The sequence below is a fragment of the Fukomys damarensis genome, unplaced genomic scaffold (genome assembly GCF_012274545.1).
Source record: "Fukomys damarensis isolate Sample0158 unplaced genomic scaffold, DMR_v1.0_HiC HiC_scaffold_23, whole genome shotgun sequence".
NCBI lineage: Eukaryota > Metazoa > Chordata > Mammalia > Rodentia > Bathyergidae > Fukomys > Fukomys damarensis.
Genome location: NW_022900935.1, coordinates 50,447,162 through 50,469,348, shown reverse-complemented (window position 1 = coordinate 50,469,348; position 22,187 = coordinate 50,447,162). Strand labels below are relative to the sequence as shown.

General features: G+C 34.5%; 1 protein-coding gene and 1 non-coding gene across 2 annotated transcripts in view; both read left to right on the top strand.

Annotated features, from left to right (window-relative positions):
* The window catches only part of Smurf2 (SMAD specific E3 ubiquitin protein ligase 2), a 132,023-nt gene that overhangs the window by 68,965 nt on the left and 40,871 nt on the right, over positions 1-22,187 (top strand). The window contains exons 4-8 of the mRNA XM_033767411.1: positions 6,422-6,530; positions 11,019-11,152; positions 13,830-13,895; positions 17,900-17,984; positions 20,848-20,931. Coding sequence (XP_033623302.1) covers positions 6,422-6,530; positions 11,019-11,152; positions 13,830-13,895; positions 17,900-17,984; positions 20,848-20,931 — 478 coding nt within the window. The remainder of the gene's footprint in view (positions 1-6,421; positions 6,531-11,018; positions 11,153-13,829; positions 13,896-17,899; positions 17,985-20,847; positions 20,932-22,187) is intronic.
* On the top strand, positions 16,950-17,055 carry LOC117287471. Its single transcript, XR_004518767.1, has one exon. It is a non-coding gene; the product is annotated as a U6 spliceosomal RNA (small nuclear RNA).

Here is a 22,187-nt window from a genome sequence, read left to right as displayed (position 1 = left end):
TGGGATCTTGCACTTGTGAGGCAGGCCGTGGCACCACTGAGCTAAATCTCCCACCCTTTAAGGCTTAAATTTTGAGACAATTAGAAGTACTGTGTGTTAAAAATCTTAATCTTAATACTTCATAATAGCTTTCATTTATTTAATAAAAATTTCATAATTTTTATTAAAAACTTTTCAGACAACAATTTTTGGTGGGGGTGTACTGGTACTGGAAGTGGGATCAAACTCAGGACCTTGTGCTTGTGGGGCAGGTGCAGTGCCACTGAGCTAATTCTCTGGCCAGGCAACAAACTTTTATATGTAAAATGTTTGAAATTAGAAGCAGAGAATATTATTTTAAAATTCAAGTCCTACCATGAAGTAAAAATCCTGTGTGTGCACGCTTTCTGATTTAGTTTGACACTAATTTTCAAGAATTTGATTAGAAGAAATAAGCTCTCGCTTTCCTCATTTTTTGTTTTGTTGTTTTGTGTATTTTTTGTTTTGTTTTGTTTTGTTTTGTTTTGTTTTGTTTTGTTTGAGACAGTCTTGCTAGATAGTTCAGGCTGGCCTTGAACTCACTGTAGCCCAGGCAGGCCTCAGACTTGTGGCAATCCTCCTGCTTCAGCCTCCCACGTGCTAGGATTCCAGACATTTGCTATCACACCGGGAAGTAAGCTGTTGATATATTTTCAAATCATACTTAATTCATCCCTTTTGAAATTTTATTACTTCCCATCTTCCTAGAATAGGACCTGAATTAAAGTTTGGAAAACTATTAAAAAGTATAATTTGAAACACAGGAAGAAAATTGCAAACAGTCTTCAGCATATATACCATGTGCCCTCTACCGCCCAAACATGTCATCACACTGGAGGAGAACCCAGTGCCCATAGAACTTCACATTTCACCCTGCTGCCACCAATTCATATTATATTTCATGTTGCTACTCAATTATCTTATCGCTATTAACCAAGGTGCACTTTTTTCTCACCCTTTTTAAGGTTCATTTGTGGTAGGATTTATCCTAGTGGAACTGCAAATTGGCAGATTGAGATTAGGCTGGTGACAAGGGTAAAAGAGAAAGGAGGGAAGTGAGTAGTTTAACAGCAGCTTTGGTGCCTTCCAAGACATCTGCTATCGTTTTGAAGATAGTATCTTCAGCTTTGTTTCCCAACCTTACTTTGCTAATTCTTTTCCTTCTTCTAGAGTCCCAAGACACAGCTTCTCCAAAACAATATCCAGATATTCTTGTCTCAATTTTCCTAGGAAATCTAGAGGAATCTTCCATTAATTCTTTGTAAGCCTGTCTTTTTCTGTTCTTAAATTGTAGGCGAAGGAAAGAAGGCTATCTTTTCCCTTTTTCATTGGTATAGACAATAAAAATTGATAAAAAAATTTTAAGAGTATATGTTTGCTTTAGGGATAAGATTAGGGGAAATTGTAATTATCTTTAAAACTTGATGGCCTGAAGGGAAATAGCAAAGCCAATCTTCAGGCATTCAGAAGGAAGCCAGCCAGGGATGGAAGTATAACACAGGTTTCCCCCTGGCCATTGCTTCACAATCACTGTCATGGTAGATTCACATCTGTACTTCCAGATGTTTTGACCTATTTGTAATTTGAGATTTGCCACATTAATTTCTGAGGAATATAATAGTCTCTAATACTTTAAATTTTAGTATGTTTTTATTGATCACAGTGTAATTATTAATAAAATGTTAACTTTTTGTGATTTAGTTTAAATTACATTAAATGTGAAAGTAAATTTTAATGTGGAGCATTACTACAGGATGATGAAATAGATACATATTTATTTCATGGGAAAAAATTCTGCCATGTGTTGTCCTTTTTTTTTCTTTTTTTTTTTTTTTTTAAGTACTGGGGAACGAATTTAGGACCTTGCACTTGTGAGACAGGCGGTGGCACCACTGAGCTAAATCCCTGGCCCACATATGTTGTCTTTTGTAGAGTAATTTATGTGAGGAAATAACTATTCCAGGACACTATCCTTGCTGAGGAAAGTTTTTTTGATTCATGTTTTGAAACTATTTTCGAGCATGCTAGCTTTAAAATCCAAGTCACTGCTCCTTTCCCCTCAAATTTCAGCAGGGAAGTTGTCAATTATGAAGCAACAGGCTAAAGAATTTTGTAGTGAGCATCCAACATTTAGATTCTACCTTTAATTTTTATCACATAACTATTCATTATGTTCTCTGTAAAAAATGTTTTAATTAGTATCAGATTTTGTCTCTTTAATACAACATTAAAAAAAAAAAGATTTATGTGGTGTGGTGGTGCATAACTCCAGTCTCAGCACTGTGAGAGTCTGAGGCAATAGGATTGCAATGTGGAGCTTTAGTAGGCAATTAATGACTTATTGAGACCCTGTCCCAAAATAAAAAATAATATAAAAGGGCTAGGGTGTAGCTCTGTGTGAAGGCCTTGGGTTCAATCCCCAAAGTCCCTTCCTCCCCCCACACAAAGATTTACTTGTAAGATGATGTAATATTTTATAGAAGCCAGATCAGTCACTCAGAATGAATATAGGTCAATTGAATTTTTTTAACCATCACAAAATAAAGCTTTTTTCTTTGAAAAGTAACACAATTTAAGTTAAAATTTTTATTTCAGTATTATTTACAGCTTACTAAGTACATTTGTATAATAGGATCTTGAGCTAAGGTATTTGATCTGACTTGTAAGTGATGGGAAGAATTGAGAAATTTTTAAAGCACTTCAGAAAACACTTCAGCCACTTTATATTTACCACTAGAGGTCTCACTAGCTTTAGAAAACTAGTTTTTCGTACCACATTAAGTAACTTGGCCTTAAGTTTTGTAGACTAGCACAGTCAGTTTAAGTTGCAACCTAGGTTTTTTTTTTTTTTTTTTTGTCGTTAAGATACAGAGATCATATTTTGGTTTGTTGTACTGCTTAAAAGAAGAAAAATAGGAAACTGGAACTTAAGACTTTCCTACTTTATTAAGGATCTGGAAGATACACCTTGGAAGTTTGTACGAAAAGTTTTTAAGCCTTACTTTTTTGTTTCTTTTTTGCAATATTGAGATTTGGCCCCAGGGCCTTTGCACCAAATCATGTCCCCAGTAAAGTTTTTTACTTAGAGAAAGGGACTAAGTTGCCCAGGGTGGCTCAAACTTGTGATCCTCCTGTCTCAATTCTCCCACGGTACTGGGGTCACAAGTGCGCACCACAGCGCCTGGGTAATCCTTCATTCTTTAGCTAGTTAAATAATACCCAGAGGGAAAGCTAGAAATGTGATTTTGGTTTTTGCTTAATACATACATTTATATGTTTATTAATTTAGATAGTAAAATCAAACGAACAATATAGAGTGGATTCTTCTCAGGAGAAAATACTTTTTTTTTGGTACTGGGGATTGAACTCAGGGCCCTGTGCTTGCCAGGCAGGCATGGTGCCACTGAGCTAAATCCATGGCCCAGGAGAAAATACTTTTAATGTTATTCAAGGAAGAGGTAAAAACTTCTATTAAGTGCATTTACAGCTTGCTAGGAATTATTCAAATAATTTGACTAGCCCTGAGCTTCAAAAACAGTACGGTTAAGTAGATTGGATACCCTAACTTAATTTAATTTTCTTTAAAATTTATTAATTAAAATTTTGTTTTCTCTTATTTATTTGAGGAAATAAGAATCATGGAATTGGAGAACTGGATAGGCTATTTCTAGCTGTTCTTGAATCATGGCAAATTAGCATTTTGACTTCTAGCATCTAAATTAGCATTTTTGTTCTTTTATTCTTTATAGTACCACTTTCTCCTGACTTTCTTATTTTTTGTCCAGAAGTTCCATTATTCTGGGGCACTATGGTACACGCCTATAACCCTGGCACTTGGGAGTCTGAGGCAGGAGGATCGCTTTGAATTTGAGGCCAGCCTGGGCTACATAATAAGTTCAAAGCCAGCCTGAACTACAGAGAGAGATCCTGTCTCAAACAAAACAAAACCAACAAAAAGGACCACTATTGCTTTGGGCAGGAAAAAAACTTGTGTTATTTTTGACATTGGTTTCTTATTAATTTGTATTAAACCTTTCAGAGTGTCTCTCTTGTCATTTCCTTTCCCTTTTGATGTGACTTCTCTCAGTCCTTGTCTTCTCATTCTACTTTTGAATTAACTGTCTTACTTTTCGGATTGCTGAGACAAAATGCCTGATACCCAGTGTTAAAGGAGGAAAGGTTATTTAGCTTACAATTTGTAAAGGTTTCAGTTCATAGTTGGCTGGCTCCAAGGCAGGGTGACATGGCAGAGGGACCTCACAGAGGAGAAATAGTTCACGATAGGCAGAAGGCAGCAAGCGACAAGCAAGTTACCACACTAACCCTTTTTCTATCCTTTATATTTTATTAAGGCCACCTGCCCTTAGGGTGGGTAGCACTCAAACCCAGGATGGGGCAACCTTAATCCTACCCAGAACTATGCCAAACCTATCAGTGGACTGATTTAGTAATTACACACACTTAATCCCTGTATCATATGTGGTAGTTCCAGCCACCTCTGAAAAAAAAACCCAACTAAACTGCATGAGGCTGTAGGGGGACATAACAGTAACAGTTTTATAGTGGTCTCTGTTGGTAGCATTTTCTTCTAGTCTATCCTGAGTACCACCACTAGAAAAACATGACTATATATCCATGCTCAAGAACTTGTAATGGCTTCCTGTGATTTACCTCACTCATTCCAAACTTATTTTCTGAACTCCTAACCCTCAGTCTTATCTCTCTAGCAGTATTTTAATTTTATACCTTATCACAAACACTTTGGTTGGTTTCTCCATTGCCTTTCAAATATTGTCCTAGTCTTTTTGGTACTCTTCCTGTTACTAGGAAAGTCTTCCTTTACTTACCTATTTGTCCTTTAAACCCCAGATGAGTCCCATCATACCTTTTTTCCGTACTGTTCAAACTGTTCTCGTGGTTTTCTTATCTCATATATTTACTGTTGAACTACATGGTACATAAATGGGAGGTATACATTATAGTTGTTGAGAAAGTGACTTGAGTTTAGAATCTAAGCTTTAGACCCTGGCTTTGTCCCTTACTCTGTGTGACCTTAGGGTAATTAACCCCTTTGTACCTCAGCTTCCTTATCAAATGGGGCTAATGGCAGTATCTGCCTCATCGGGTGTTTGTGAGGATAAAGGATATATATGAAATAGTACTCTCTGTAGTGTTTTAAGTGTTTGCTATTTTAATCAGTATAGCCAAGCATTGTTTGTTCTCAGTCTGCCTCTCCCTGAGACCATAATCTCCCCAACTAGACAGTGTCTTAATGACTTGTCACTGGGACAAAATACCAACCCCTGCAACTTAGAAGAGAGGTTTATTTTGGCTGTCAGTTACAGTCCCTAGTTAGCTGGCTCTGAGGCAGAAACAGTATGGAGGAAAATTCTGACAAAAGGAAAGCTGCTCATGTCATGGAACCAAGAAGCAGAGAGAGAAAAGGGAAGAAGCTAGGAGGAGGTACCCTTCCAGGTCACACTCTTGTGACTGTCAGGCACTACCTCCTAACAGTAAGTCAACCGTGAATGAATGCATTAGTGGATTAATCTACCCATGAGTGTAGTGCCTCCACGATCCAATCACTTTCAAAATACGTGAAGCTTTTGGGGACCAAACCAGATCTAAACTATAACAAATAGTAAGCTCTTTTATTGCAGAGTATTACATTTTTGGTTCAATCTCTCATCACTCATGGAGGTTACTAAAAAAATGTTGGCTAATTTGATTTCTCTGTAGTTCATTTGTTGTTGATTTTTTTTTTGTTTTATTTTTAGTAGTATATGTTTGTAGTACATAATGGTTGTATTCATCATAGGGAGCTGGTACACATGCATAGCACACCTACATTTAATAAGTTCTTTAGGAAGCTGGGTTTGGTGGTGCTTGCCTGTAATCCCAGCATTTGGGAGGCTGAGGCAGGAGGATTGCCAAGAGATTGGAGTCAGCCTGGGTTACATAGTAAGTTCAAAGCCATCCTAAACTATATAGTGAGACCCTTTGTCAGGGGGAAAAACAAACACAAGAAAAGAAGGAAACACCTTTTAAAATGAGCTACTAAGGGAGCCATTTGGGGAGAGCCATGAATGTTCTAAGTGTTCATCTTTCTGAGATCATAGGACTGGTAACAATCCTTAAAAAATTCTGCAATTTGAAATAACCTTTAAACTGAGACTATTTTGAGGCAGGAGCAATAATATTCTGGTATTTACTGTGGAAGTGACTTTAGTATTTGGTTTAAAACAGACCACTTTTCATTTATAATTAAATGTTCATGTTTTTAAAAAGAAGTAAAGAATGGAATAATTTTTGTAGCAAATGGTAATCTTTATGTAATCCATCTTATGTGTCAAAATATTCTTTAACTAAAAAGTAAAATCTCCCCCCTTTTTTTTTTCCACAGGACTTCCTGACCCATTTGCTAAGGTGGTGGTTGATGGATCTGGACAATGCCATTCTACAGATACTGTGAAGAATACACTTGATCCAAAATGGAATCAGCATTATGACCTGTAGGTTTAAATGATTAATTTGTGATCAAACACAGAATTAATATTATTTGATATAGTCTTTGAAATGAATCTCAGAAAATTATCTGTGGTATAATTTGGTTTTCATAGAAGGGATACAGAACCCAGTGGAAAGGTATTGTGGTGATTGATCCCTGGTTTTGGAAGATGGTTCTAAGAACAAAATTAAACTGGCTAACAGTATAGAACTGTTTCTACTCCCTTTCTAGTGAAATAAAGATTAATTCACTTTAGGGCAGTTACTAGTGTAAAACTAAGAATCAGAATTGCTTCTATGTAGATGGTGTCATTCGTTATATATTTTAATCATAGCAGTATAAGAATCTTCGATAAGGTAAACAGATATACCACTCTATTCAGCCTCCTGATTCCTATTTTTAAGATAACTTCTTTAATAAGTTTGACTGTTTATTCAGGTATTTCTTCTGTTTGTAGATATCTTGGCTTATTTTATATCACCTCAATTTTTTTAGTTTTAGATATTTTTAAATTTTCTACCTGAGAATATGATTCAGCTTTTAAAATTAGTACCCCTGACCCCCCAGCCCCAGAACACTCAATGCATGCCCCTTCTTTTCTCCAAGCCCTTCAGATAAATGAACTTTTTTAGTTAAGTCATTGTTCCATGTTTATGTGATTATGATTATAAAAGTACTCAGAGATAGATTGATTACATGGTACACAGAAATTACTTTTTCTTTTTTTTGACACAGCTGTTATTTCTGAAGTTATGCCTGCCATTTGTTTGGTTTTCTGTTCATCTCATTAATTCCCAGCTCTCTTATGGAACTATAAATATCTTCAGTCTTGTCAGTATCCCTTTGGCCTCTTCTTGGAGACATCCCTCCTGCAGCTTGTGTTTTCTTGATCCAGTGTGGCCTGGTGGTTCTCTTAAGATGTGCTTTGTAGCCCCTCTGGGACTTGCCTTTATCATTAAGTTAGGAACTCCCTTTGTCTCTTGAAGGTCCAGTACAACTACTACTACTTCTGTATCTTTTTCCTGTGAAGTTTATATTCCATTGTTATTTGAGAAAGAGTAGAAAGATGGATAATATTTTTTGAGATTTTATCTAAAGATATATTTTATATTCTTAACAGATAGTTTGAATAGAGACTTTAAAATGAAACATCACTTTCTCTCCAGGTTTTAAAATGCATTGCTTTATTATCTTCTAGGTCTACATAAGCATCCCTAGAAATACAAGCTGGGAGTTTTGGCACAAGCCTGTAATTCTGCACTCAGAGGCTTAGGCAGGCTGGAAGATCTAAAATTTGAGCCCAGACCGGGCAACTTAGTAACTTAGTGAGACTGTCTCAAAATAAAATATACAAAAGAGGCTAGAATGTAGTTCAATATGGAGACCCTGAATTCAACCCCTAGCACTGAAAAAAAAAAAAAAAAAATCTGAACCACACAGATTGGGAGTGTATTTTTAATTTTAAAATTTTTAGTTGCGAGGGGTGGGGATTTAGCTCAGTGGTGCTGCCACCTGCCTCACAAGTGCAAAGTCCTGAGTTCAATCCCCAGTACCAAAAAACAAAATTTCAGTTGCCATATTTTAAAAACATAAACAGGTGAAATTAAGTGTAATAATATATTTTATTTAATTCACTTTGGTATATCTAAAATGTCATTTCAGAAGTAAGCTATATAAAATATTGAACTCTCATCATATACTACGTCTTTGAAGTCAGGGTTATTTTATACATAGAGCTCACCTCCATCTGTACCAGACACATTGGAAATACTTAATAGTTGTGTGGCTGGTGGCTATTGTTCTGGACAGTGCAGGTTTAATATGTTGTTGATGGCAGTTTTGGTCTTTCATGATTGTTTTCTAGATGGAACATTTTAGGGTACTGTCTGTATTCCTCTCATGCTAAATCTTGTTATTTTTCTTTTAAATTATAACCATTCTAGTGGTTATGAATTGGTTCCTCATTGTGGTTTTGATTTACATTGCCCTAATGCCTAATGATGTTGAACATTTTTAATGCTTGTTAGGTTTTATTTTATAGTTAATATTAAATATTTTATAGTTAACATTAATATTATTATTGCTATATTGGCTGTCTGTGGACCCTTTTCTCTTGCTTGTTTCAAGGTGGTAGGGAAAAGGTCAGGGGGAATACTTTGAATCATTTGGCAAAATCTTCATTTTAAATTGACTAAAGCTACAAAATTTAATAATTTTACCAAAAATTTTAGTCAAAAATCTTGAGAGTGTGTGTGTGTGTGTGTGTGTGTGTGTTTGTTTATTTATTTTTTGAGAAACAATTTTACCATGTAGTTTAGGCTGGCCTTGAACTCACTGTGTAGCCTAGGTTGATCCTCCTGCCTCAGCCTCCTGAGTGCTGGGATGACAGGCATTCAGCCTCATCTCTGGCCATATGTATATTTTTTTCTGTATGATAATACTTCATTCTCCTGTAGAGTTAGCCCTCATGATGCAATATACTGAAACTTATTTATAAGTCATATTTGATGATGAAGTTTTTAATAGGACCTAACTAGAGTACTCTGTTTAACTTTCAATTTTAAAAAGATTCATCTTTTTCTTTTATGTTGGCATATGCGTTATACGTTACATGAAATTTCCTTAAAATGAGAGGAGATATTTTTCTAGTCATAAGAAATGATAATATTTCTGATTAATTCCTGACCCAGGAGTATTTGTACAGAATGTTTATGATACGCAGACTTGAGTAATACAGTACAGTTAATAATTTCTAGTAATTCATGAATTATTTTTCAGAAGGTCTATAATCAGTAAATGTTTAGTGCAGTTTAGTGCTTTCCAGCCTCTTCGCGTCATGGTGCACATAGAAAGTTTGGTGGTGCACTGCAGTAAACAGATGGAGTTGTTTGAGCCAGTAGTGGGCTGCCATGAGTCCTTGAAAGTCAATATTTCAGCCCATCTGCAAACCAGTCATGTTAGTTGGGAAACTGATTTAATGTAATTTACAGATTTTACTCATTTAATGGCTATTCAGACCTATGACCCACTGCTTAGACTTCTGACCTTTTTTTATCCTGTATAGTTCTATACATCTTATTTATAGAGCCTCGGGTCTTTTAAAATACAGTATACCTTGTTTATATACAACTGTAATTTTTGCTGATTATACTGTACATTACAATACTGTAATTTTCTGTCCTGTTCTATTACTGCATGTAAGAGTTATGAAAGCAAGGTTATCAAGTTGGTTTCCTTTGACCATTCTTTGTTCTGAATATTGTAATGTATATACAATATACAATTCCTTCTTTGGTGACCAATTCATTTAACGACTTAACCGTGAAATCACAACTTAATTGTTAAACAAGAAGTGTCTGTATTTTTTTTTTTTAATGTTTGGTTTGAGGTTATTTGCCTGTTTAATACTTGATCCTACTTCTGGAATTAATAGCATGCAGTAGTTACATACCAAGATACATCTGGTAGGTTTAAGTGAAAATTGATGTATGTATTCTGAATGATATTTTTAGTTTAGATCTTTCATGTGTAAGCAACAGAGACCAAATTTAAATTGGCTTAATTTAACAAAAGGAATGTATCAGCTTTTATAATTAAAAGCTCAGAGTTAGCCATTCTTTAGGCACAACTGAATTCAGGGACTTCCATGCCCCTTCCATTCTCCTTATTTAAAAGTTTTAGCCCTCATTCTAGGGCCTTAGGCTTTTATATATACTAGGTGAATTTTTCTGATATTTGTCTTTTGTTGAATGATACTTTTAAAATCAAGGTTGCCAGACCAAAAATTTGATCTCTTACAGTCATTGGAATAGAGTTAGGTTCCACTGATATGTTACATGTTTATCCATGGGTTGATGCCATGTTAACAGTTGGCAGGCATGTGCACAGACAAGTACAGTAACGCTTTCCCCTGCTCTGCTTGTCTGCAGGCAGTGAAGTGAAATCTGCAAGAGTCCTGTTCGCTCAAGGCCTGCATGCAGAAAAGAAGCAGGGGAAAAGCGTTACAAACAGCTTTTGTTCTACAACATTAAAAAATATAACAGGTAGGTCAGATTTTTGGTCTGTCAGCCTTGACAATGCCCCTTGCAAGTAAACAAAATCTTCTCTGAAGTAGAAGGTCACGTCATTGAAGAGTACTTAAAAATAATAAAAGTTCTTTTAGGATTTTTGTTCTTGGAAAGAAATAAAAAAGAATCATTATAAACTCCCTTAGTGTTATTAGACACTAGCTACAGAAAGAACTTTTTTTTTACTAACAAGAATTTTTGCCCAGCCTGAGAGTGGCAGATGTGATAAAGTTATATTAAAAATCATTTTTAGGTATTTAAAAACTTTTAAAAATTCAAGTTCAGTCATGTTGATTGACTGAACTCGAAATATACTTTGCATGTTCTAGTTATACTCTGAAAAATAATTATGACTTTAGAATATATAAAAAGAAAAATTTTAGACTACTTTATTAAGTTTTTCATGTAGCCATTTTGGTTTGTAGGTATATTGGAAAGTCTGATTCAGTTACAATCAGTGTATGGAATCACAAGAAGATCCATAAAAAACAAGGTGCTGGATTTCTTGGTTGTGTTCGACTTCTTTCCAACGCCATCAACCGCCTCAAAGACACTGGTTGTGAGTATATACTTTTTTTTAAATTAAAAAAATTCTTATTTTTTGTTCACTATTATCGTGTTATTTTCGTTCTTATAATTTTTATGTTTTTATTATATTTTATATTGTAAGGATCCAGAAATTTCCTATATATGTGTGAAATATTAGTAATAAGTATTAAGAAGTGATTGAGGGCTGGGGATGTATGTAGCTCAGTTTTGTTGCATCTGCCTGGCAAGCTCAAGGTCCTAAAACAAGAAGGGAGAGATAGATATCCAGAAGGTTGAGAAGAAAGGTGTCCAAGTAAATATGACTTGTAAAATGTCTTAGTACAATTCTCTGGTTTTGATGGATTTGTGAGATGGCAGTGAATTTTTATTTAAGTGATTGGAGTAGTGAAGGTGGAAGTTAATAGAGAATTATTGGGCCAGGGACTTAGCTCTGGTACTTTGCCTGCCTTGCAAGCACAAGATCCTGAGCTTGATCCCAGGTACAAAAGAAAAAAAAAAAAGAATTATTAGTGGATAAGAGTGATATAAAACTGCCAGGTGTAATCTTCATCACCTGTAAACTCAGCACTTGGGAGGCTGGGGTAGGAGGATTACTGTGAATTTGAGGGCAGCCCGAACTATCTAGTGAGACCCTATCTCAAAAAAAAAAAGAGGTATAAAACTATGACAAAATTAAAAATTGATTGTAAGTTATATCAGCTACTTAAATACAGCTCAGCTTATCACTGATCTGGGATTTTAGAAGATAGACTAAGATCAAGACATTCAAAGTCATTTCCACAATAGATTGACAAACTGACAACATTTATGTAATTCAAGTAACCCAAGTGGCACAGAGTTCTTTTGGGAGTCTTTCCACTGAAACACATAGATGGAAAAATTTGGGGAAAGGTTTTTTTGTTACCGTTTTTTCTATAAAATTTTTTATGTAGGAAACATTGTTAGTTATTGTCATGGATTTTAGCCCAAATGCCTTTGCTAATAATCAGACTATTATATAATTTAGCAAAGAAACAAGGAAAGAAACGTAGAGTCAATTTAGCATTGAATGCTAGACGTATTGAGATGGTCCCTTTTAATGTGGTGTGATACCACAGCCCACATACATAAACATTGACCTGCTATATAAAAGGGAGAGAACTGAACTAGAAGTTCTGGATCAGACAAAATTTAAAGCCATCTGAGAAATTCTTATATTTCTGGGTTAATAGAGGCCAACAGGAGAAGGATGTGGGGGTTGGAAAAAAATCTGCATGTAAAACCATACTGCTTTGTTAATCCAGAAGGCAAACTTAAAATTTATATATCAAATGTCTGACATTACAGTGTTCTTGTGTGAGTTTATCCAACATTTATTGAACTCTTAACCTGTCAGGTACTGTTCTAAACCCTGGTGACACAAAAGACAAAAATGGCAGGGTCCTATTGTATGAGAACCAAGGGCAAAAGCCTTCTAGCCAAAGGAGAGTGCCAAATTGGAGGAACTGATAGCAGATGAAGAACATGCTTTGCAGAAGTGCCCTGTATAACGAACTCAGTAACATTCCTTTATTTTGCAAAGGGGAAAATGTATTTTTAGCTGTTCGGTCAGGAACTATAGTCTGGGAACACAGATTTTTCCTTCTACTACATGTGACTGTTTCTTTGCATTAATTTTCTTGACCTTTTGATGTTTGGTAATATTGATCACATATTTATTGAGCACCTGATGATGCAGTGTTCTGCGAGGTTGAAGTGGAGAATACAAAGACTAAGATGGTCTCCTTGTTTTATTGATTTATAATTATGTAAGACAGGTGGAATATACCTGTAAAAGAATTCAGCTAAGCAGAATGAACAGGCTATAGGTGACACTCCTAACTATAACTTTGAGGGCCAAGCCAGTATCTGAAAGAATAAATGAGTTGTGCCAGATATAGTGGCACAGGGCTGTAATCCCTGCTGCTTGGGAGGCTGAAGCAGGAGGATCGAAAGTTCAAGGGCAGCCTATGCAACTTAGAGTTTGTCTCAAAAATAAATAAATAAAAAGGGTTGCAGATATAGCTTAGTGGTAGAGTAGTTGTTTAGCATGCACAAGATCCTGGGTTCAGCTTCCAGTACCACGAAAAAAAAAGTTTCCTCTAAATGATTAACGGAAGAATAAAATCTTAGTTTTTTCTTAAGATTTATTGTGTGTGTGTGTGTGTGTGTGTGTGTGTGTTTGTGTGTTTGTGTCATTTGTAATGGTTAGATAAAAGTAGTAAGAATGAACGCTTATGTGCCAGGCACTATGTTGAGTTTTATGTTACTGTACTCTCTCATTTAATCATTGAAAAATGCAGGGTAAGTTCTAGGTTACATGTGACAGAACCAAGGCTGAGGTATAAATTGCTTAAGACCAATAATTATTAGGAGGCAAAGCAAGACTTAGACTGCTGTGGTCTGAAATATTTGGAGAAATAGTCACTGCCTATTGGCAATATAACACACCAATGATGTATGGTCTTTTAAATCTGAATTTAGCAAAACTGGTTAAAACAATTAAATGCTATTTTAAATGAGGTTAGAGAATTTTAAACATTTGTTTTGTGTTTCTTTATAGATTTGATTTCTAATATATAATAGAAATTTACTTTTACTAATAGATATTAGAATTTCTCATACCAGCTAATTTTTTCACTTTTTGTTTTGTTGTTGATTTGAAATAGATCAGAGGTTGGATCTATGCAAACTTGGGCCAAATGACAATGATACAGTTAGAGGACAGATAGTCGGTAAGTGTGGAATTTAAAATTATGCAAATTTTGGCCTTATTCAGACTGACCTACAGTTTTAAGTACCTTTTAAATCAAAATATAACAACTATAGCTGCATTATATTGGCATAAATTAAATATGAATCAAGTAAGGTGCTACATTGGAAACAGTGGATTTAGGGTACAAGTTAATTTAATTTTAAAAATCCTTAATGTAAAAAAAAAGAGCTGGAAGTAAAGAACTGTTGATCCTCCAGAAAAGAACCCTTTCAAAGTATTCAAATACAGTATAGCACTAAGATTTTGTAGATGGTATTAAAGTTTCCTGAAGATAATCCTCAAACTAGTTTTTGAGTAAGAATATTCTATTTTTTTGTTTAGTGTTTAGTGCTTTACAGTCTTAAAAAATCTATGCTAATTGAAAAAAAGAATGAGCAATGGTAGTATAAGACTTATATGGAAAAAAGGAGAAATTGTTAGCTTATATGACACTAAGTAGAAATGGACTAATAGACTATCATGAATTGACATAGAGTAAAGGTCTTGGTATGAAATTTCTTGAGACTTTTCTTAAAAACTGATGGATTGAAATTTGATTATAATGCATAGCGTGATAGGACACAGAAGAAGGCACCCTGGAGGCTTCTTAAAGAAAAAAATTCAACTGGAATCTTACCACCTTGTGATAGGGCAGAATTTAGACTAAAATGATTTATGAATCTCTCAAAGAAGTTTTAGAATGTCCCAAGTTTTAGTTCCCAGAGGTACTTGAACTGCATTTCTTACAAGGTAATGAATGAATTGGATTGATAGTTGGGTAACTGGCAGAATAGCCACTTAACAGAGCCCTATTTTTGTTGTCCCAGGGAAGCATTGGCAGTACAGAATTACTCATAATTCCTGTCATTCCTAGATTGATAATGGGGTGCAAAACATTCTAAAAATAAGTTCTAGCATGCAGGGCAATTGTTTCTGTTGTTTTGATTTGGTATATATGCTTTCAAGTAATATCTAGGATTAACAGAATAGTTCTATTTAAGTGTAAATTTTTATTTATAAAATAACTTTTAGACATTAGAAGTATATTTACTAGTGTATACTGCATAAAATACAGATGTTTTACTTTTAAGTGTGTGCGTGTGTATTTAAAGCTCTTGTGTGAATATGGAACTCATAATAGGATCATTAATAAGAGAGAGGGAGGCTAAATTTAAATCCTGTCGTGTAGTTTTGTCATACCATGACAGTGAGTTCAGCTCTTGGAGAATTGGGCTTTTGTAAGTAATTGTACCCTTGATCTTAGCCAAAAGGCTGAGAAGTGATTTGTAAGTAATTGTAAGTAGGTGTTCAAAACATCTTTTTGGGAAATGGAAGAAAACATTAACACACTAAGAAATACCACTTTCTGGTATTTCTATTTACATATATATTTCTATGATTTTGATTATAGGGAACATAAAATTTTTATTTTGCTTTCTTTCATTTATAACAATTTGGTATTTAATGATGAATTATTATAATTTAATCATTGAACATCTATTTTTGTTTTTATAACATTGAAACTTATAAGCATTTTTGTGTATTTTGCTTTCTCTTTTTAAAGAATTGTAAACTTAAAAATATTTTTTCCAAATTGTGATGATTGATTCAAGGAATATAAACCCTTCCCTTGTATTTAAATTATTATTGAGCTCTTTCTGTCCTTGTGAAATTTTTCTTATATTGTTTGCTTTTTGTAAAGTCTAATTGTTGACAGAGAACCTAAAGAGTATTCACAATATATCATGATAATCCTATGTATTTTTTAAAAAATTATATTACACTATACAAAATATTAATAGTCTGTTTTAATCTGTTATTTCTCTTTTGTGAATGGCTATATTTTTATAGCATTTTTAATGTAAGTATATGATTATCATATAATTAATTTTACCAGTCCTTGTTGTTGGATCTTTAGTTGCTAATGTTTAAATATTATGAACAGTGGCTCTGGAAAACATATATCTACAGTTCATTTTATAAACTAGAATTAGATTATTTAAAAACACCCAAAAATTGCTTAGGTGTTTTACAATACAACATTCTGGAGATATAAGCTGATTTTTTAGCTTTGAACCCTAATACTGTTCTAAACAAAGCTAATGAGAAAATAGTTTTTCACTGCGATTCTGTTTCAGTAAATATTTTACTTTTTTTTTATATGAAAACGTATTTTTAAAGTAGTTTTCCTAAAACATGTTGTTTACATTCACCAAGGTGTGTTACAATGTTCTCTCCTATAAATGAAATTTAATATATAAGAGATCTGTGAACTTTTTCTGATTTTTCAGATTTTTACAGAGCAGAATTATGAGACCCTTCTTTTAATGAAAGGTCCTCAGATGTTGTACTTTATTTACAGCATACTTTTTTTGCCGGGGGGTCGGGGGATTAACCTTGGGACCTTGTGCTTGAGGCAGGCTGTGGAACCACTGAGCTAAATCCCCGGCCCAACAGCATACTTTTTATGTGGTAATTTAGTAAGTCTTTAAGAAGTTAGCATAGTAGTGGTACACACCTATAATCCCTGCACTCTGGATTTCAACATTGAACCCCCCTTGGAATTTAGTGAGACCCTGTCTCAATATAAAAAAAGGAATAAGGCTGTTAAATGTAGGTCAGTGTAAAGGAGTCATATTCAATTCCCGGTGCTGGGAGGAAAACAAAACAAAACAAAACTATGTTCAATTTTGGCATTTTGGCTCTACCTCTTCTGTCTTTTGGGAGAGTTGCCAAAAATTGAATTAAGGACTACCAGAGCAGCAAGGAAAGATTTGAGGGATATCATTTAACCTGGCTTCCTCATTATTCAGTTGGGATTGTTGGCCTTAGGAATGTTAAGTGTTTTGTTCAGTATTACAGTGCTAATCTAGTTGGCAGAGTCAACTCTATAGAGTTTGTATCACCTGTTACCAAATTTATAATGGTACTCTTATTTATATTACTCTTAAAACTCATGGAATCCAACGATTCTTCTATTGCCAGAATCCAGGGTATTTTTTAAAGATAGTGAAATTATCAAAAATTGAAACTCATGCTCACTTCAGCAGCATATATGTTAAAATTGGAATGTTGCAGAAGAGATTAGCATGACCCTTGTGTAAGATGACATGCATATTTGTGAAGCATTCCATATTTTTTTGAATTGTTTGTGGGAAAATGAACATTGAGACCATATAATGTTAAGTGAAATAAATTAGACACACAAGTTTAAATATAACATGGTTTCTATTATATGAGAAATATAAAGAGCAAAAAAAAAAGTTAGATAATTAAAGTTATATAATAGAAATTGGAAGATAGATCTTATGCAGATGGAGGGGGATGAAGAGATGGGGGAACAGGAGGAAAAGAAAAAAGAATTAAGATGTGGGATGGGGATTTAGCTCAGTGGTTCCACAACCTGCCTTGCAAGTGCAAGGTCCCGAGTTCGATTCCCAGTACCCAAAAAAAAGAAGATGTGTTATGTACATGTACCAACTCTCCAGGAAAAGTGTAGTCATTATATACTGCAAACAGGTAGTAATAAAACAAAAACTGAAAGAAAAAGAATTAATGTAAACATACTCTTAAAATATACATACTTTTTTTTTGTTGTTGTTTTGGCGCTGGGGATTGAACTCGGGTCCTTGCGCTTGCGAGCTGGGCAGCGAAACCACTGAGTTAAATCACTGGCCCTGTGCTCTTAATATATTAATGCCGCTTCTTGAACATAATAGCAACTTTGCATTGCTCTATTAGGAGGGTGAAAAAGAAAGTAGACTTCATTCTGTGGACATGATAAATTGTAGAAAACCTAAGATTCTGGTATTACTCCTAAAGAAAAATCATCTATGGGGAAAAATTACAGATTTTATTAGAAACCAAAGATTCATTCTTAACTATCAAAATAAGTAAGGCAATGTCTTCTGAAGATAGATATTTTAGATTGTAATAGTTCTTTGTAGTTCTATGAATATTAGTAATGTTTCTGTTGTTTAATAGTAAGTCTTCAGTCCAGAGACCGAATAGGCACAGGAGGACAAGTTGTGGACTGCAGTCGTTTGTTTGATAATGATTTACCAGACGGGTAAGCTAACATCACTAAAATCATTTGAGAAATATATAAGTAATATCCTTTAAATAATAAGAAATAAATTGTTATTTATTATGTATGTTAGACATTTGCTATGATCAGTTCTAGAATGTAGGTTTTCTTTCTACTTGTAAAGTTAGAAGGATTTTATTATACATTTACAAAATAAACCATGAATTATGTGTGTTAAATTTGAATTTTCAAGAGCTTTGACCGTAAAAAGTTTGTTTTTTTTTGTTTGTTTGTTTTTTGTTTTTTGGTACTGGGGATCAAACTCGGGTCCTTGCGCTTGCGAGGCAGGCCACCGAACTGCTAAGCTAAATCCCCGGCCCTTGTAAAAAGTTTTGACAAGGAAGCAACTGAAATTTCTTGCCAAGTAGAACTTTTTTTCTGTGTACTGTCTATTTAAAAGAAAAACTTTTTGCTTGGTTAAATTATTCAAAACAGGGCATGCAAACTCTGAATTTGAAACATTCTGTTGAGAGAGATGGGAAAGAGAATTCAGATCATGATAATTGTAACATTTATTGAGAATATATATATGTGTGGGATTCTATTGCAAGAACTTTAGATACATTGTATCATTTTAATTCTCATAGCATCTTGGAAAGTAGTATATAGCATATGACTCTGGAATTTGGCCAGCTGGGTTCCAACCCTTAACTCTTCTGTTTACTGACTTTATGCTATTAATTTATTTAAATTTCCAAAGCTTTAGTTTATTTATTGAAAAAAAATGATTGATGAAAGTCCATACTCATAAATTGTTGAGAGAATTAAATCATTTATGTAAAACACTTGAGAGTCTTGCACATAATATTTAATAATTACTATCATTTTTGTTATTACTGTAGTTACTGTCATTCATTTTACAGATTAAATAACTGGGAGACAGCATAAAGTAATTTTCCTAAGAGTCCACACAGTAAGTGGCATAGTTTGAACACAAGCCTAATTGATGATTCGCAAGCTTGTTATGTCTTTGATACTAATTCTGACACTTTTCTAATTTTTTAACCTTCAAAGTATTTTTAATTAACTTCAATGAGGTATAATTTACATATAGTGCATTAGATCCATTTAAAGTGAATAATTGATTTTGACTCATTTTTGACATGAAATTTTACATCTAAGCTGTAATATTTGCTCATTTTGTTTCAACTTTAAAAAATTTTTATGAATAACTTTATAGATCATTTTAGTTGTTTGATATGTCTACAGCTCTTATGGGTGTGAGGTAGATTATGGTAGCTTTGAAGGAAGATTAGGATGAAATAATGGGAGAGTAAAGCAATATAAGAATTATTGTTCTGCATTTGTCCATCACTATTATTATTATAATTGTAATCACAGGCACAGGAGTGAGCTCACATCTCTCTTTTTTTGTGGTTTAATGCCCCTAAAACTCTGCCAGTATATTGGTGGAAATATTAACATTACCATATGTCTGATTATTTGCCTATTTCCATATATAAATTGTAATAAAGAGTTGAGGAAAAAGTGGCATTCTTGATTTTTAAAAAATTAATTTGGGGAGTTTATTGGTTAGTTTTCCCATTGTTGGCTTATACTATCTGACACTCATAACTTAAGGAAGGAGGAGAGGTTTATTGTGGCTCCCAGTTCCTGAGGTTTCAGTCCTCGGTCAGCTTGTTCCAAGGCAGATAACATCATGGTGGGAAGGTGTGATGGGAAAGCTATCACCTTACGGTGGCTGGGAAGCAGAGTGAGCTGGAAAGAGCCTGGGGTCAGATCTAGTGCCCAGGGCCATACCTCATCACTTGCTTCCTCCAAGTAGGCTTCCTCTCCTAGTAGCCCGTTCAGCTAGGAGCTCATGAACTCATGACCCAGTCACCTCTCCAGAAGTATCTTAATGAGGCCAAGTTGACAATTCCAGTAACCAGCCCAGTAGGCAAAATGCTTTTGAAAGCTTTTCTAGTGAAATTTAATTTTAAAATAATCACGGATGATTTCTATTTTTAGACCAGCTGGATTCCAATCCTTAGTCTTCTGCATACTAGTTTTAAGACCTAATTGATTTTGAGTAAATATATTTTTAGCACAGCCATTATCAGAAAATTATGGAGGAATTTCAGGGATGTTGACGTTACCAAAAACTTCTTGGAGGTTGGCTGATGCAAATATTTGTCACATCTTAGTGTAGATATTTCAGGAATTCCAGAATTTCATATCATGTGCAGTTCTAAAATAAGTTGGAAAAAATCCTGTTTGACCTTCCTGATTTGAGCAGCAGATACCTTCCTGGCTTAGTGATCGCACTGAAGACATTCCATGTCCTAGCTTCCTATTAATACCCATTAAAACCTATCTCTCAATGTTTTTTTTTTATTGAGTTTTTTGGTAGGTACATTTTAGGTATAGAGTACAGTTACATTAATTATTGGGATCTTGTACCTTTACATGGCAGGTCTTGGTTCTCATTTTTTCCCCTTGTCCTTGCCCTCCCTTCACCCCTTCCTCCCCTCCCCATTTACAAACACTTTATTTCCATTTTTTCATTTTCTCATATTTTTTTCTTTTCCCTTATTACCTTCCCCCTATCCTGCCCACTTTCCCTATACCTTTAGCCCTTTTTCTTCCTATTTCACATTGTCATTTATCTCATTAGGATCTTATGTACTATTATAGTTTTTCACACCAGAGAAACTATTAGGTATTTACACATGTGTGACTTATTTATTTCACTTAGTATATCCTCAATATATATCCATTTTCCTATGAATTAATCGAATTTCTCATTCTTTATGGCTGAGTGGTATACCATTTTATAGAAAAACCACATCTTCTTTATCCAGTTTCCAACTGATGGCCTTATCTGTCAATGTTTTTTTTTAAGCTGGGAAGAACGGAGAACTGCCTCTGGAAGAATCCAGTATCTAAACCACATAACAAGAACTACACAATGGGAACGCCCAACAAGGTAAGAATATACAGTATTTTCCATTGTCTGTGCTAGTCACCTTTTTGAAGTTCCCATTTATCTCTCAATTTTTCCAGAGTTTTTCCCCTTGGCTTTTACTGTTTTAGATTATTAGGTGCTATTCTTATTTTTATTATTTTAAAATTGATTGATTGACTGAGACAGGGTCTCGCTGTGCAGTTCAGATTGTCCTTAAATTCACTATGTAGCACAGGCTGTCCTTAAACAGTGATCCTCCTGACTCAGCCTCCTGAGTGCTGGGATTACAGGTGTACGCTACTGCGATTGGCTAGGGGCTGGGAATTTGGCTCAGTGGTTTTGCTGCCTGTCTCGAAAGTATAAGGGTCTGAGTTTAATTCCCGGCACAAAAACAAAACAAAACAAAAAAACCACTATTCCTGGATAGGTGCTATTATTATTTTTAAAAGTTATTGTGAAAAAGGTTGTTTGATAGGTCATGCTGTTGCATGTATAGTGTAAAGTGCCAAGTATTTTGTTGAAGTTGACTAAGTTATTTTTATTTTATCTGAGCCTGAGTGAATGTACACTTGTATCAGTGTTTAAATGGAGATCAGTTCCTTCTATCTCATTTTATTAATAAAATTAATTTCTACATGTATAAAATGTTGATTGTTATATTTAAAAGTGAGTTCTCTTTTGGTACTGGGGCTTGAACTTGGGCCTTGAACTTGTGAGGCAGGTGGCGGCATCACTGAGCTAATCCCCAGCCCTAAAAGTGAATTCTTGGAAAGTGAATAATTCTCTTTTTTTTTTTTTGTATTGGGGATTGGACTTGGGTCCTTGTCCTTGTGAGGCAGAGGCGGCAGAACCACTGAGCTTAAATCCCTGACACCCCTAAAAGTGAATTCTTGATTATCTTTTTCTTTTGAAAGACCGGAAATTTCCTTCATGAGACAAACTAGTATCTCTCTTTTATTCATTCAGTAAATGTTAATTAGCTCTTTGTACATGTGTGTCAGGCACTAGGTGATAGAAATATTTATATTGGAAAAAACAAGGCAGGTTCCCTTCTTTCAGTACATATTCTGGTGGGAAGATGGAGAAAAATAAGGAAATAAAGAGGAAAAATATCAAAAATAAATTCTGTGCTTGAGGAACTGAGTCAGTGAACAACATACTCCGTGATTTAATGACTGGGGATATGTTTAATAAACCATTGTAAATTTAAAATACTGTAAGTTAAGAATTCATTTAATATTCTTAGTATAGCAAACATATATTAGCAGCATATTATC